The 17,899-nt window shown below is 44.6% G+C and overlaps 1 protein-coding gene across 1 annotated transcript in view; it reads left to right on the plus strand.

The window, feature by feature from the left end:
• Positions 1-2,005: 2,005 nt before the first annotated feature.
• The window catches only part of VAPB (VAMP associated protein B and C), a 51,730-nt gene continuing 35,836 nt past the window's right edge, over positions 2,006-17,899 (plus strand). Inside the window, exon 1 of the mRNA XM_035122520.2 lies at positions 2,006-2,513. Coding sequence (XP_034978411.1) covers positions 2,456-2,513 — 58 coding nt within the window. The 5' untranslated portion in view covers positions 2,006-2,455. The remainder of the gene's footprint in view (positions 2,514-17,899) is intronic.

The following is a 17,899-nucleotide window of genomic DNA, read 5'->3' on the forward strand; positions in this document are numbered from 1 at the left end:
CCTTATCATCACTATTCCACCAGTTTGCACAGTGCTTTACTGCACCAGCTCCTTGGGATGCAGGATCTGGCCATGGTGTCACATGCCTTCGTTACATCTATGTAATGTGTTCGGAAGCTTCAGCGGATCCAGAATCCTGCAGCCAGAATGGAGACTGGGGCCAATTACAGAGAGTATGTTACTCCCTTGTTGAAACAGCTTCACTAGCTACGGACCCATTTCCAGGCATAATTCGAAATGCTGGTTAGACCACAGCGCCTCTTCAGCTTGCCTATCGGAAGCTTGGTGCTTCAAATCCCTGTGACCGGGTGAGCTCCCATTGCTTTGTCTCAGCTCCTGCCAAGCTAACCATTTGAAAGCACACCAGTGCAAGTAGATAAATAGGTGTACCGCTGTGGTGGAAAAGTAAATGGCGTTTCCGTGTGCTCTGGTTTTCACCACGGTGTCCCGTTGTGCCTGAAGCGGTTTATGAGTTGGAAAATGAGAGTACCCCTAAACATGTGTGTCGTGTTTCTCCGAAAATAAGACACGGTCTTATATTTATTTTTCCTCAAAAAAGCACACTATGGCTTATTTTCAGGGGATGCCTTGTTTTTTTCCTCCTCCTGCTGCAGCCGGCATTGCTGCTGCGCCTATCACTATGTCTTATTTTCGAGGTATGGCTTATATTCCTTGAATGCTTAAAAATCCTGCTATGGCTTATTTTATGGCTACATCTTATTTTCGGAGAAACAGGGTATATATAAGCATTGCAAAAGTCTATGTAAGGGCTTGCGCGGCTTTGCATTGTTCTGGGTTCCTCCTCCCTCCTGCCTGTGGTGAGTGGGGACCCTGTTGCAACAATTTAATAAAGATCAGGTTTACTAACCACTTTGCTTCTCAATATTTTCTGGTTGGCCTCTGTTATTTTCTCCTACCGATAGGAGACCCACTTATACGGGCTCTTGGATACCCCATAAGGGAAAAGGAACAGTTAACCAGGGCCGTCTTTAGGCCTGGGCTGGGTGGCGCAATGCGCCAGGGCGCCTGGCCACCAGGGGCGCTGCTGCACCCGCCAGACAGCTGATGTCTGGGCCCTATGGCTCCGCCTCCTCCTCCTCTCCTTCGGCCCGTGGGAATCCCCTCAGCCGCTGCCCGCTGCCGCCTGCGGGAGTGGTGGTGGCCTAAGCGGCTACCGAGGGGCCTCCTCCACATCTGCTGCCTGCCGCCCCACCATCACCACTCCCGGAGCACAGGTGGCGGTGTAGCAACCGCCGCCTGCTCCTTGGGCTGCTGGGAGCGCAACGAGAGAGCACAGGTGGAGGCAGCGGTGGACTGGTCAGCCGGCCGGGGAACAAGCGGTGCACTGCGGGACCCGGAATTCACCGCTCACGCTTGTTTCCTCCGGTGCGGATGGCGGCTGCTAGGCCACGCGGCCTCCGGGCCGGGGAGGTGGCGGGAGCTGGGGAGCTGCCTGCGCCCTGGCTGGGGCGGAGAGGGGTTGTCGGGGTGACCTGGGCTGGCAGCGGGACACCGCACAGCAGGTGAGGGGTAGCGGGAAGCCTGGGCTGGTGGCGCTGGGGACCCTGAGCCAGGGCGAGAGAGAGCAGCTTGGGGAAAGGGAGGGGGCGCCGGAGGGACCTTTGCGCCACGGCACTGGATTTGCTTAAGACGGCCCTGCAGCAACAACAACAACAACAACGACATAAGACGCGTCCCCGCTTTTGAGAGCATGTAACAAAACCCAAAGTGTGCCAACTCATTTACTCGAATGCCAGCTAGGCCCCCTACTGCTTTCTCCCGAGTAAGCCCCCTTCATCTCTGCGCCTCTTCCCCGCCCCCTGTGCGCTGCTCCTTGCGCGCTTCCTACGCGGCGCGTGCGCCCTCGCTTCCTCCCGACTCCCTTTTAAGCCGCGCCCAGCATGACGCGCGCCGTTCCTTTCGCCTCCCCGAGCGCTGGGTTTGCCTCTTGCCGCCGCCGCCCCCCCGCTCCGTCCGTGCCGGCTGGAGACGTCAGCTTGCAGCTTCCCTCTTCGCCCTCCCCCTTTGCCATTGCTGCATCGTCCTCCCCGCCTCCTTGCCAGGGAGGGAAGCAGCAGCGTCGGCGAGCGAGTGTGCGCGTTGGGGGCGCGCTCGGCGGCTTATTCCCCTCGCTGTGTGTGCAACAGCCTCCGGTGGGTGCTGCCGCCTCTCGCCCCCACCTCCCTCCGCCCTAGAACCGGAGCCGCCGCCGCCGCCTCCCTCCTCCACCGCGGTTATTTCCCTTCCCAGCCTCCTCTAAGGAAGGAGCTCTTACCCAACCAGCCGCGGGTGCGTCCGTGGCGTGTGTGTATTCTTCTCCTTCCCTCCGCCTCCAAATCGCAATCTTATATAAATATATATATCTCATAATCTATTATATATATATATTGCTGTTCAACCCTGCTTGGTGCCTCCACCGCCGAGGAGGAGGAGCGGCAGCAGCAGCGGCAACAACATGGCGAAAACCGAGCAGGTCCTGAGTCTGGAACCGCAGCACGAGCTGAAATTCAAAGGTAAGGAGGGCGCGGGGAGGGGGCGGCCGCCCATGCAGCAGCCATGCGACGCTTCCTCGCCTTCCCCTTCCTCCCCCCGCCTGTTTCTTCCTCCCATTTTATTAGTATTATTATTCATTTTCAGAAACAGGCAAGGTGGCTCCTCCGGCGGCGCGCTCTGCTGCAGCCGCTTTGCCAGAAAGGGCTCAGCTCCAGCGGCAGCCATTTTCCGGGGGCCGCCGGGGTTGGGCAGCAGCAGCAGCGGCCGGGCTCAGCTCGCAGGGCTTGCTCAAATGTCCTTCGTGGTCGACGAAAGGAACCGCGCGCGGCGGGCGCGCCTTCTCCTTCCCCGGGGTCCCCAGGGCGCCTGCATCGCCCGGCTGCTGCTGCGCAATCCTCCCTCGCTCGAGGCGCTGGGGATGCGAGAGGAGCCCTCGAAGCGTTTCTCTCCTTCGGGTGCAAAAGAAGGCGGAGAGAGGGGTGTTTTTCTTTTTGCATTTGCGCTTTCCCCCTCTGCTCGGGCCTGCTTGGGCCCTGGCGCTACTCCTCCGCTTCGATCCCTGGATGCCCGGGGAAGAAAAACCTTCCTAGGCGCAGCAGCCTTTCAGAAGCGGGAGCAACCCTTGGCTCGATCCCACCAAGAGGGATCAGAATGGGATATATTTCCCCAGTTTTAAGCCTGTAAGTGCTCCGCGGTGCAATGGGGAGAGGGGACATCTCTCGATCCTTGGTTTGGGCGGGGGCCTACGAAACCCTAGTTGACGGCGGCAGTGACGGGGCTGATCTGCGTTTGCAGAAGGGCACAGAATATCCGCCTCTGGAAACTTGACAGGCTCCCCGATTATTATGAAAAACAAACATTTGCAAACTCGTACAGTAAATGCAATTACGGTTGTTGCACAATCGCGCGCTAGTGGGGGGTCGGGACAGTGAGGTCGGCTCCCCAGGGAAGCGTGTACTGTGGATGTGAAGAAAAAGCACAGCAGCAACAAATAACGCTTCATGACGTGTCACGCTTGTAAGGTGCGTTGATCGGCCTGATCCCAATTATGTTCACTCGGAAATAAGTCCCATTGAGTTCAGTAGGAAACAAGCAAGCATGCCTAACATTTGCAACAGATTAAGGGTTTACAGCGCAATCCTGTGCATGCTAACTCAGAAGCCCCACTCTGTCCAGTGAGTCCCAGGTAAGTCAGTGTGGGCATGTGTTGTCAATTGATGGTAGCTGAATGACAACTGGAATTTTTATCTTGCTGGGGTTGAGTCACGTTGCTCTTACTGCCTGCAGCAACCTTATAGCTGCCTGAAAACTGCCTGAAAGTGTGGAACGGCTTTCACTTTGTGTGGCAATAAATTCTAAGACCTTTAGCCCAGTGTGTAACAGTAAACGGCTGACTCCTCCTTTTCCCCCCCCTCCTTTTGCATGTTAAGATAAAAACATCTGCTATTTTTGGAATCCTTACTAAATACGCCTTTTAATACGTGCCTCTGATTCAAGGTGTTATACTTCAAGGTTTTATACTTTAGAAATCAAACGCTGATGTTTTCATGGACAGGGCTGCTGGTAATACAATACGGTGAGATTACACAGCAGCAACCAGCAGGCTTATTTATAAAGTGGATCAGAAGCGTTTCTGCTTGCAGCGGTGTTGTTCCGGTTCCAAGACTCCAACACCGAATTGTTTTGTCTAATTGCCTCATGCATATACTTGGTCTCCTTGCAGGAAAAGAGTTGTCACTTTACCGAACGCTGCAGTTCAGTAATAAACATGTAGATGAAACATTAGCTGTACATATGCATGTGAGACAGCAGCCATTATAATATGTATCTGAGGAATATGAAAACACTGGTTTAATTATGGAGGCAAGTCCAGACTCAATCCTGCTTCATTAAACATGGCATGTACATATAGACACACCTGTGTGCGCACAAATCTAATGAATATGTGATGGAACTGTTGGTGTAAGGTGAGATTAAAAATAGACACACACTGAACTTGGAGATTCCATCTTTATATGACTCATTAGGCACTCAATTGAAGTAAATAAGGTTCAGTCATAAGGGACCTGAAGGCCATAGATCAGTGTTGGCATACCTAATAATTCTGGGTTAGAGCTTAATTTGCGCATGATCTCATGGCCATCTCTAGTAAGACAGCCACCCTAAATGATTAAGGCCTGTTTGAGTTGAGTGAAACTGGCAAATGAACTCCAATCCCATGCTGTATCCACCTTTTTTCATTTTTACTTTGACCTTGGCAACAGAAATAAAATTTCCTGGGGTATTGGAAAACTGGGTTTTTTGTGTTGCTGTTTCTGGCACATTAATTTTCTTCTATAGCTATTTTCCCTGTTTGTCCTATTTGCCCATAGATGGGCAGTTTATAGCTTTGTACAGTCATAGTATTCTCATGTATTGACAGTACCTTTTTTCTAATTTAGTTTAAGGCCTTGTTTTTAACTTTGGGAGGTATAAAAATTAATAGGTGAGACCTCATCCACTTCCGTAATATGTAAGCTGTGGTCTCTGCTGGAAGTAAACTGCTGTTTACTGGGGGTAAAAAAAAGAGTAAGCAAAAACATGTTGTTACTGCAAGCAAAAGCACTCAACTCTGTAACATAGAAGATAAAGTGAACATTATTACGCCATGCATATTTGTTTAGATTTGCACCCACACATTCAGGTTTAGAAGGATGGATTTAATCTGGCTTCTCTAAGTAAGAATGCTTAGGATTGCGGCATATCTTTGAAGGTAGATGTCACCAGTGCTTCAGCAGGTACTTCTGTCCTAATTGCAAAACAGTAAATAAATAATAAGAGGAGAAAAAGGGCTTGAGACTCCAAGGGAATGAGAGCTGGAAAAGTGATTCAGGTTTCCTTGGTGGCATTGCTAAATATATAAGTGCTTGGGTGGCCAACAAGTCTTTACTCAAGTCTTGCTCGGGCAGGAATTAAGAAAGTAGAAGACAAAATTAGGGTGCTCTGGGAGCTGTGAAGAAGCTTCTTACAGGGAGGAGAGTTTGCTAGAGCATATTACAGTTTGCATGCAGAAGGTCCCATGTCATCTTCAGGGAGAAACTTCTGCCTGAAACCCTGGGGATCTCCCAGGCATTGTAGACAGTACTAAACTTGATAGACTGGTGGTCTGATAAGGAAGCCTCTTCTGTTCCTTCTCCTACAGGTTTGTAGACAGTCCCTGTAAGGTCAGAAGCAGCTGTAAGGTCAGAAGAAGGTGTGCTTTCAGAATCTCTTGGGGAGGCACCATGCAAGATGTTCTCTGAATGACAGTGCAGTTATTGATGGACTCCATAAAGTTTAATTTATAAACCGCTATATATATATATATATATATATATATATATATATATATATATATATATATATATATATAATCCCTCTTCAGTGATTGGCATATAATATGATTAAAATTCATATAATTTCAATAATCAGATAAAACTTTAAAAAAAACATAACTGTAGGCCATAGACAAAAAGTGAACAGCGCAGCAAAAGAAAAAAATAAGTTTTGAGTTAGGAATCATAAGCCAGGAAAGCTTGGGATAAACTTATGTGTCTTTAAGAAGCATTTAAAGCTAGCATTTAAAGATTCTGTTCACTTCTTGACCCACACAAGTGAGGGCATTCCAAAGTCTAGGTGCCACCACAGAGAATATGGTCCTGTCCTTTCACCAAACAGCCTGCTGCAAACTTGTCTGCTTATGCCTGCGTTGCATGCAGAGAAAAAAGCACAGCAAGTACCATTGGAAGTCCTTGAACACACTTGAGGTTCTGGTTAATATACATTAGAAGTGAGCCGGAAGAGAAAACAAATCTTGCCCTCGAGACTAGCAGTTACGTTAACATAAGCAGGGTGATTCTCTCTGATGGTTCAAGTTACTAGTTCTTGGATAAGTACAGAGACCTGTGAATACGGTTGCTAAGTTATTCCTTCTGCTTGTCCTGCTCCTGTACTTTCTAGTAGCTCATATGCAGATGTTGAAACAGGGGAAAGGTCTTCCTGACATGGAGGTAAGTGAACAGCTGCATCTAGTTCAAGGCTGAGTGACATGTGGCCTTCCAAATGCAGTTGGACCGACATCCCCTGTCCTCGACAAGGCAGCATAGGCTTCCACATAGCTGTTTGCGTGGCAACCTTTGGCAATGAATAATTGCTGCTAGATGATAATGTCACAGAATATTTTGTAAATTGGAAGATAATTTTCTTCCACCCTGTTGATAGGAAACTGGTATGCAACCATTGTCAGCAGGTTGTAGAACAGCTATTAGCACTTACTGGAAATGATTGCAGGCTGGTATTTCCAGAGCTGTAGATGGTGCTGAGGCTGTGATTTTCCTGTTTGGGCAGACCGGAGTGGTTATTATGGTACTTTGAGAACACCTGAGTTCCAGTTGTATGACTGAAGATCCCCGCCTCTTCTTTTCCTGGGTTGTAGGCGACGCGGGTGGTGCTGTGGGTCAAAGCACAGAGCCTAGGGCTTGCCGATCAGAAGGTTGGCGGTTCGAATCCCCTTGATGGGGTGAGCTCCTGTTGCTCTGTCCCAGCTCCTGCCAACCTAGCAGTTCAAAAGCACGTCAAAGTGCAAGTAGATAAATAGGTACTGCTCCGGCGGGAAGGTAAACGGCGTTTCTGTGCGCTGCTCTGGTTTGCCAGAAGTGGTTTAGTCATGCTGGCCACATGACCCGGAAGCTGTACGCCGGCTCCCTCCGCCAATAAAGTAAGATGAGCGCCGCAACCCCAGTCGTCCGCGACTGGACCTAATGGTCAGGGGTCCCTTTACCTTTTACCTAGGAGACATTGTATTCCAGGTGTGGCACGGAGCCTCATCCTTAGTTGTACATCCCCAAACTTCTTGTGTTACCTTTGCTTAGTACGCGGTGTTCCTCGTCAAAGAATAACGCACCATGTAGCAGTTCCAGGTTTACTAGGTTCTCATTCATCCTGAAAAACGGAGGAGGCAGGCTCTCCTGAGACATGTGCTCTGTATTGAAAATTGTCATGTTCTACCATGGTACGATGAGCTAGTTTGCTGAAAGTTCAGTGGGAGCACACTAACGTATTTCAATTGCACATGACTGACAGAAACCTGCATGTCAGGGGAGGAGAGAAAGAAGAAAATTGGCACAGCCTTTGATCTTTTGGCATATCCTCTTCATCCTTTCTCCAAGTGGGTTTTCCCAAGTGGGTTTTTACTAGAATTGGGAAAAGCTTGGATTGTGCAATTGTTTGCTATTTTTATTAGGACAGTTTATCATATGGCTGCTATTTCTCTTTGCTCCCTTCCATTGAAATCACTGGCTAAATGTCTTTCTGCTTAATCAAGAGCTGTCTGGTACCAAGTCCTAAAGTTTATTCCATGCACGCAGTGGAGATGGAAGAATGTTAATTTGGAAAAACCAGTGAGATGATTCAGCAGGGATTGGAGCCTCTTTCTGCTAATTCTGATGTGCAACTATCAAAACAGCACCAGATCCTCTTCCTGTTCATGTAGACAAAACATGCCCCAAATGGAATTAGATAGGCAGTAAACAAATATCTGTGGTGAAGCTATTTTAACCCGCCCCCCCCCCCTGTTCATAAACAGGTTAGGACAGTGGTTCTCATGAGTTGTGACTGGAGATGATGGGAAGTGTAGCAGGAAGATTCAATAAAACATTTCAGTGTGGTATAGTATAGTATCAATATATATATATATTTATTTGGATATGGATGGATACCTTTTCAAAACCAAGCACTGCTGGGAGTTGTTTCTTTTTGCTTTACAGTCTTATCAAGAAAAACATTCAGTGTGGCCGGAGCAAATCTTTATTCTAAAAGTGTGATCCAGAGAAAAAAGTTTGGGAACTGCTGGGTGTTAGGAGTACAAGAAGCTGCCTTGTGCTGAGTTAGACCATTGGTCCATTTAGCTCAGCATTGTTGTGCTGTTTGGGCAGGATCTTTCCACGGTTTCAGAATGAGGGCTGTCTCAGCTGTACCTGGAGCTGCTGTGGATGGTACCTCAGGTTTTCTGCATGCAGAACATGAATTTTCCATTACTTGCCAGCACTGCTTCCTTTGAAATGCATCCTTTGTGCAGCTTTAGGTCAGATTTGCTTTTTGCTTTTCATTTAATGGCACAATCTTTGTCTACTGAGAGCATGTTAACTTCTATAGCTTGCTTAAGAGAGACATTCTGGTGTGTTGTGGCTATAGAAGACTTAAATTTCTTAGGGTTCTACAGTTGGCAATGTCAATACTTGTGGAACACAAGTACCTGTTTTGAGTGGATACGTTAACCTCACTGTCTGGAGATTTAGCTCATTGCCTTCAAAAAGGGGGGAAGGGACTTTATACATTCAACCTGGGATTTTTTATATAAATATCTTGCCAACAGCCTTTTCTTTCCCAGATCAAGCATGGTGTTTCAGAAATAGCTTGAGGCTTAGCAGTGCTTCCTTCCAAGCTATCGCTTGTCATTGAGTGGGGAACTGAAACGAGTTCTAAAATTTTCTGCTTAGTAGAGAAGGTGAGCATGGCTCTTTCCACCACCCATAAGTTTCACAAAGCAAAAATGTCTACACTAGGGTTTCCCAAACTTGGGTCTCCAGTTGCTTTTGGACTACAATTCCCATCATCCCTGACCACTGGTTCTGCTAGCTAGGGATGATGGGAGTTTTAGTCCCAAAAACAGCTGGAGACCCAAGTTTAGGAAATCCTCGACTAAACTTTCCTGGATGAACGAAAATAAACCAGAGACTTGAGTGTTGCATTTTTAGCAGGGTCATCTAATCCAGTGTTTCCCAACCTTGTGCCTCCAGATGTTTTTGGACTACAACTCCCATCATCCCTAGCTAGCAAGACCAGTGGTCAGGAATGATGGGAATTGTAGTCCGAAAACAGCTGGAGGCACAAGGTTGGGAAACACTGATCTAATCAATAGTATAGGTTGGGTTTTAAATTCCTTCCCCCTGATGTTAAAGGTAACTAACCATTGATGATGAGTTTGGGGTGGGGGGGAATCCTGCACAAAGGATAAATGAGTGTGCTATTCCTTCCACTTTATACCTTGAGAAATATCAAGTAGTAAAGCTTTTCCTGCTTCATAACACTTCAGGCCAGAGATTGCATATTGGAACGCTCCTCCTGTGAATGTTGTAAGAGTGGGTCATCCTGCCCTTCTCCCTGACATACCTGTGTTTAGGGAGTTTTTCCGATGGGGAGGGCAGAGCATTCAAAATTTCCCCCTCACCCACAGCTCAGAGTAATACAGCCCCAGAAAAGCTATACCACGTTGATTCTCCAGAAGGTGTAAAATGGCCCTCAAGTCTGCTGGATACAGTGGAACCTCGGTTTATGAACACCTCTGTTTACGAATTTTCGGTTTACGAACGCCGCGGACCCATCTGGAACGGATTAATTCACTTTCCATTACTTTCAATGGGAAAGTTCGCGTCAGTTTATGAACGCTTCAGTTTATGAACAGACTTCCGGAACCAATTACCGGTACACCCATGCTTCGGGTTAAGTACGCTTCAGGCTGAGTACTCCGCGGACCCATTTGGAACGGATTAATCCACTTCCCATTACTTTCAATGGGAAAGTTTGCTTCAGTTTATGAACTCTTCAGTTTAAGTACTCCACAGACCGTCTGGAACGGATTAATTCACTTTCCATTACTTTCAATGGGAAAGTTCGCTTCAGTTTATGAACGCTTCAGTTTATGAACAGACTTCCGGAACCAATTACACCCATGCTTCGGGTTAAGTATGCTTCAGGCTGAGTACTCCGCGGACCCATTTGGAACGGATTAATCCACTTCGCATTACTTACAATGGGAAAGTTTGCTTCAGTTTATGAACTCTTCAGTTTAAGTACTCCACAGACCGTCTGGAACAGATTAATCCACTTTCCATTACTTTCAATGGGAAAGTTCGCTTCAGTTTATGAACACTTCAGTTTATGAACAGACTTCCGGAACCAATTGTGTTCATAAACCGAGGTACCACTGTATCAGGATATGTAGCAATTTAACTATAGGTTAAGTCAGATAGAGTAGGCCCATTGAGCTCAGTGAAGTTAGTTGGAGCTCTCTTGAGTCAATTGATTTAATGGGCTCTACTTTAAAGGGACGCGGGTAGCGCTGTGGCTTAAACCACTGAGCCTTGGGCTTGCTGATCAGAAGGTTGGCGGTTCAAATCCCCGCGACGGGGGTGAGTTCCCGTTGCTCGGTCCCTGCTCCTGCCAACCTAGCAGTTCGAAAGCCCGCCCAAAAGTGCAAGTAGAGAAATAGGTACCGCTCCAAGCAGGAAGGTAAACGGCGTTTCCATTCGCTGCTCTGGTTCGCCAGAAACGGCTTAGTCATGCTGGCCACATCACCCGGACGCTGTACGCCGGCTCCCTCGGCCAGTAAAGCGAGATGAGCGCTGCAACTCCAGAGTCGTCCGCGACTGGACCTAATGGTCAGGGGTCTCTTTACCTTTACCTTACTTTACTCTTAACACCCAGAATTCATCAACAGCCTTTAAGGAAGGTTGTAACTGCTCATGGAACATAGACGTGGTGCTTTAGAAAGAATGAGAGCTCTGGTCCCTGCCCCAAGGGGCTAGCAATCTGGATTAGAGCAAGGTGGTGCCATGCTGGTGTTCTTGGGACTATGGCCTTGCAGGCTAGGACTAATGAACATCATAGCCCAACATCCTCTGCATTGCCCCACCATGGCTGCCTCTGATCTAGAAATTGACATAAGGGCCGAGGGTGAAAGAAGACTAGTATCAGGGTGGATAAAAATCAATGATTTTTTTAATTTTTTTTATTTAAATCAGATTTTTTGATTTAAATCAGATTTTTTTAAATAAAATGCTTTTTGAGGAAAATATATTACCATCCAAAGGTTATTCCATCATGAAATAAAGATTTGTTGTTGTTTAGTCGTGTCCGACTCTTCGTGACCCCATGGACCATAGCACGCCAGGCACTCCTGTCTTGCACTGCCTCCCGCAGTTTGGTCAAACTCATGTTCGTAGCTTCGAGAACACTGTCCAACCATCTTGTCCTCTGACGTCCCCTTCTCCTAGTGCCCTCAATCTTTCCCAACATCAGGGTCTTTTCCAAGGATTCTTCTCTTCTCATGAGGTGGCCAAAGTATTGGAGCCTCAGCTTCACGATCTGTCCTTCCAGGGAGCACTCAGGGCTGGTTTCCTTCAGAATGGATAGGTTTGATCTTCTTGCAGTCCATGGGACTCTCAAGAGTCTCCTCCAGCACCACAATTCAAAAGCATCAATTCTTCGGCGATCAGCCTTCTTTATGGTCCAGCTCTCACTTCCATACAGATTAGTTTTTTAATTATTTTAATTAAAGATTAGTTTTTTAATTATGTAGAATAAGGTTGTATATGTTTAATTTTTGGGGTAAATAAATTCCATTAATCCATTCACAATGTCATGCTCTTCCAGAGCTTTTTGTAAGATTATTGGACAATTTCTCTGCCTACAAGATATTATCACAGATTCTTGGTTGACTTTTGCAGTTCTCAAAACTGAATTTGACTCAACAGAGATCACATGCCTCTTCTTCACAGCAAAAATGTTATAACATGAACAGAGTTGAGAAAAAGACCTTAATCCTATTCTTCTACAAACCTATGAATACAGAAACAACCCCTTCAGTGCTAAGTTTCAAGAAGTTCAGTGAATAGAATAGAAACAATATTTTTTTGATTGTTTAGAGTGGACAGTATTTAGGTTTTTCATGTGTAGGCTGGGCTGACAGTCTAAATTTCTTAAAATATATATATTTTGTTTTTGTTTAGCCAAATTAGTTAACAAGCATGGATGTTTGTTTAAGCAAATAACATGCTGTAATGTTATTGTTTCAGTTGAATAAATCTATTTAAATTGTTATTATTAAGGTAATGATTATTTTTCTCCTTCCTAAGTACAACAGTAAAGTTGTCCAAATATGAATGATTAACCTATTAAACTGGGGATGAAAAACTAATATGAAATGTTGTTATTCTAAAAATCTTCATCTACTTGCATATTAAAGTTATACCAGCAAGAATTAGTCTTTATGTAGAAAACTATGATTTAAATCAAGCCTTAATGACTAGTGATTTAAATCGTGATTTAAATCAGTTTGATTTAAATCAAATCCACCCTGACTAGTATGTTATTATTTCAGGTACACTTGCTGCTTTAATGACAACATCTGTTCAGCATAGCCATGTGATCCTGGAGTTGGCGGAGGCTCATGGGTGTTGTAGTCCAGAGCACTTAGGTTGCAGTAGGGCAGTGTTTCTCAACCAGTGTGCCTCCAGATGTTTTGGGACTACAACTCCCATCATTCCTGACCACTGGTCTTGCTAGCTAGGGATGATGGGAGTTGTAGTCCCAAAACATCTGGAGGCACACTGGTTGAGAAACACTGCAGTAGGGTATAGTGACTAAGGGACTGTATCCAAGACTTTGTGGAAAACATACTTGAGCCCAGGGTGGATAAAAATCAATGATTTTTTTAAAAAAATCAAAAAAATCGGATTTTTTTGATTTAAATCGGATTTTTTTGATTTAAATCGATTTTTTTTATTTAAATTGGATTTTTTTTTAATAAAATGCTTTTTGAGGAAAACATATTACCATCCAAAGGTTATTCCATCATGAAATAAAGATTAGTTTTTTAATTATGTAGTATAAGGTTGTATATGTTTAATTTTGGGGGTAAATCAATTCCATTAATCCATTCATGCTCTTCCAGAGGTTTTTGTAAGATTATTGGGCAGTTTCTCTGCCTACAAGATATTATCACAGGTGCTTGGTTTACTTTTGCAGTTCTCAAAACTGAATTTGACTCAGCAGAGATCACATGCCTCTTCTTCACAGCAAAAATGTTATAACATGAACAGGGTTGAGAAAAAGACCTTAATCCTATTGTTCTACAAACCTATGAATACAGAAGCAACCCCTTCAGTGCTAAGTTTCAAGAAGTTCAGTGAATAGAATAGAAACAATATTTTTCTGATTGTTTGGAGTGGACAGTATTTAGGTTTTTCATGTGTAGGCTGGGCTGACAGTCTAAGTTTCTTAAAATATATATATATTGTTTTTGTTTAGCCAAATTAGTTAACAAACATGGATGTTTGTTTAAGCAAATAACATTTGCTGAAATGTTATTGTTTCAGTTGAATAAATCTATTTAAATTGTTATTATTAAGGTAATGATTATTTTTCTCCTTCCTAAGTACAACAGTAAAGTTGTCCAAATATGAATGATTAACCTATTAAACTGGGGATAAAAAAAACTAATATGAAAAGTTGTTATTCTAAAAATCTTCATCTACTTGCATATTAAAGTTATACCAGCAAGAATTAGTCTTTATGATTTAAATCAACTATGATTTAAATCAAGCCTTACTGACTAGTGATTTAAATCGTGATTTAAATCAGTTTGATTTAAATCAAATCCACCCTGCTTGAGCCATAGGACTCCAGGGTTTTCTTTCATATTAAGTTTCAGAATTCAGAAAATTGCAGTGTTCTGAAGAGGGCATTCTCTTTGATAAACTTAATTTTTAGGAGATCTTCTTGATGTGATTCCATTTTAGTAAATATGGTACATTATTGCAAAAAAAGATTTTTTAAAAAAGTCTAGCGGAGTAAAACTTGCAGAAAATACAACTGAAGCAGCTCTGATTTGTCATACAAAAATGTAAACAAATATGTAGTATTTGTGGCTGGGGCAACCCAGCCAGATGGGCAGGGTATAAATAATGAAATTATTAGCATTAGTACCTGGATTTCAGAGGTGCTGGAAGAAATTCCCTTTAGGTTAGATCTACTGTTGATCTCTCAAAATGATTTGATTAATCATTTACATCAGTATGCCAAAAAGACTTTTGTGGAAGTTTTGGTTTATTATTTTTTAAGTAAGTGTCCAGAACTATTTCTTGGGATAATGGGGTTTATCAGAATCTCAATGCACAACCCTATTTTAAGTGTGCCTAGGGCAGCAGCCAGGGTACAGTTCCTGGTTTGACCTAAGGCATGACTGCAGAATCGAACCTTTTGATATGCCTTTGATTTTGACCACAAAGAAATACGGCGAAGTGAAAGTTTTACAACCTCCTTTGTAGATAATTTAGATTCTTGTGATCGGGGACTTGTTAAGATTTGGTTGGCTTCTTACATAAAATTGCACAGTCCATTTATTTGTATATTATTTGTTTATAAAATATTTATATAACCCCTATCTCATATATCCTTCAGCTTTGCATGTATTGATCTGAATTTGGGCAGGTTTAATCCACCCAGGCTCATTTGTCACTTAGGGTCCACATCTTTTGTCGCCTGGTGTGTTAAATGGTACCCACGGCAGGAAATCCATGCAGTGCAAACTTTACATTATATTCTATAGCTTCTTCCCAATCTGGGGTCTTTCTGATAATAGCGTGCAAGCATTTTATGGGCGTTTACCCCCAATTTTCTGTTTGCGTGCTTCAGATTTTGCCTGCATATGACTGTGGCTGGGGCCACCCCCAAATCTGTCAGACCCAGAGAGTACTATTTGGATGGGTGGTTGGTTGGATAGATAGATATAACATAATTGAAGAAGCAGAGTGTGTGCACAGACACGTCCAACATGGCTTGGCAACATCAAACAATAGTCTTAATGTTAAAGCTGCATGGCTCTGGGGGTGGGGAGTGTTCAGCATTTTCCTTGTCCCTTTCTTTGGGTTGTGATCTGCTTACTTGACCATTTTAATTTAGAATAGTTTTTTTGCATTTTTGTCCTGAATGAAAGCAGGAACAAGCTGAGAAGTCACCCCACCCATGGAGTTTGCATGTCTATAGAGTCTGTGTGTGGGATTCTTTGGCAAAGGAAAATCAGTAATTGGTTTTTGTCAGTTTTGGGGTGAGCAGTGCTCTTTGAATTGATTCTGTCTGTGGCTGCGGGCAGGCTGTTGGGTGTGGGGCAGACACCAGATATGTGCAACCCAAATAATGGCTCTGGGGGTAGGCCAACGTGCAAACTGGTAGGAGATGGGCTAGAATCCGTAACTAGCTGTGCTCCATGATCCATGTACTGGAGCGAGGACATTAGAATTAGAGATTCGGGATTTTAACAGCCCAGCTTAGTTCGGTGAAGAGGGGGTCATGTTTTTGTTGCTATTGGTAAACAGTTGGGAATTAGAAACCTCACGTTTGTCTCCAGCAATCCGTCAGTACAGCTCCATCTACTTTTTGCCCAGTGTTCGAAATTAGCCAGGCACATTTTGCACCCGGCTTTCGACTGCTTGTGGCCAAGTGAAGATCTTTGGGCACCAGGACGTCACCTGACATCTCCACCATCTGGAGATCATTGGATCTGGACTGTTTTCACGTGCTAATACAGTGGTACCTCGGGTTACAAACACTTCGGGTTACAGACTCTGCTAACCCGGAAGTAGTACCTCGGGTTAAGAACTTTACCTCAGGATGAGAACAGAAATTGCGCGGCGGCCGCGGGCAGCCCCATTAGCTAAAATGGTACCTCAGGTTAAGAACGGTTTCAGGTTGAGAATGGACCTCCGGAACGAATTAAGTTCATAACCAGAGATACCACTGTACCACATCCTGTATAATTCTATCAGTTATATTTTAGTTGCACAATCAGAATGCATTTCTGGAACAAGATTGCTTTTTCTGTGCAGCCTGAGAGCAGGAGCAGGAGCAGTCATCATTAAGAAAAAAGAGGTCAGAATAGGCCAATATATGTGTGGACTGTCCCTGGATCAAGGGGCTTTTCTTCTTTAAGTTCTCAAAGTTCTTAACCTAGCTCAAAGTTGTCATCTGAACCAGCCAGATGTTTAACTGAGAATCAATCCTAGTTAGTCCATCATTTGAAGAATAGGACTTTGGAGCCTTCTTGCTCCAAAATGGCAGCTAGACATTCTCTTTTTGGCGACTGCAACCTTGGTTCTAGGAGCCATTTGGTGCCTAGGTTAGATATCTGAGTTTCTAACACTGCTTTTGCCCTCCCTGGATACGCATCTTTGGGTAAAATGTCTAAATACCCAGTGAGTGCTGTTCATTTCCTCCAGAATCATCTTGTTGACTTCAGTGGTTGTGTTACAAAACAAACAGTTCTGAATACTGCAACATCACTTGCTTCTCATTTAATTTGGCCAGGTCTAATACAAAGGTTTTGCGTAGAACAGTCTTTGAGTGCCAAATGCAATGCCAGAAGCTTTATTTCTAATGAGGCAATACAGAAAAAGTTGCAGTTTGTTCTCTCACCAACTGCTTCTTCCTACCTGGGATTGACAAGAACCCTTCTGTTGCTTGCCATGAATATTCAAAATCAAATATATATTGTCAGTTAATGGGATTGTCACAGAAATGACAAAACGTTGAAACCATTTTTTGTCCCTCAGCTTAACATTTATTAAAAGGCACAATTGTCTGTGTTGGGGAATTGCAGCAGTGTCATCCTTCAGAAATTAGATTGTGTAGCAGAATCTTAAGATTGGATTCAGACAACAGGTATGTCATACGGCTGATAAGTTCTGCTCAGTTGACAGAATCCTTATTGTGTATGTGGTGCACTCTCTGATAGTCACATCAAGTGTTTCTTTTGTGCTATCACTTTGAGCCCCCTGTTTTTTCCCTCGAACACATGCGGTTTGTGCAACAAGAATTTGCTGGAAGACTCTAGTGTCCCTGCCATAAACAGCGTGTTCTTGGTTGCAGATTCGTTTTATTATGGGAAGGCGGGAAAGCTGAAATTTGAATACGGTACCATAAAAACAGGGACACAGGTGGCACTGTGGGTTAAACCACAGAGCCTAGGGCTTGCTGATCAGAAGGTCGGTGGTTCGAATCCCTGCGACGGGGTGAGCTCCTGTTGCTCGGTCCTAGCTCCTGCAACCTAGCACTTTGAAAGCACGTCAAAGTGCAAGTAGATAAATAGGGACCGCTACAGCGGGAAGGTAAACTGAGTTTCCGTGCGCTGCTCTGGTTTTCCAGAAGCGGCTTTGGCATGCTGGCCACATGACCTGGAAGCTGTACGCCGGCTCCCTTGGCCAATAATGCGAGATGAGCGTGCACCCCCAGAGTCGGTCACGACTGGACCTAATGGCCAGGGGTCCCTTTACCTTTACCATAAAAACACTTTTCTTAATTTCCGGTTTCTGCAGGGCTTGAAAACCTGAGTACGGTAGGTCAGCTTTCTGAGCTCAGGACGTTTATAGCAACATCTTAAATGCTTTTCAAAGAGGTGTTTACAGTAGAAGCAACTATGTAGTTCTAGGTATGTAGAACTAAAAGGACAAGGGACCCATGCATATAAATTCCTTGGTGCCCTCTTGCAATACCCACCTGGATAAAATAAAGCTCTTGGTGCCTGTTGAATTCACCTCCCCGAGGTCTGGAAGTT

Source organism: Zootoca vivipara, chromosome 7, assembly GCF_963506605.1.
Source record: "Zootoca vivipara chromosome 7, rZooViv1.1, whole genome shotgun sequence".
In the NCBI taxonomy this organism is placed as follows: Eukaryota; Metazoa; Chordata; class Lepidosauria; order Squamata; family Lacertidae; genus Zootoca; species Zootoca vivipara.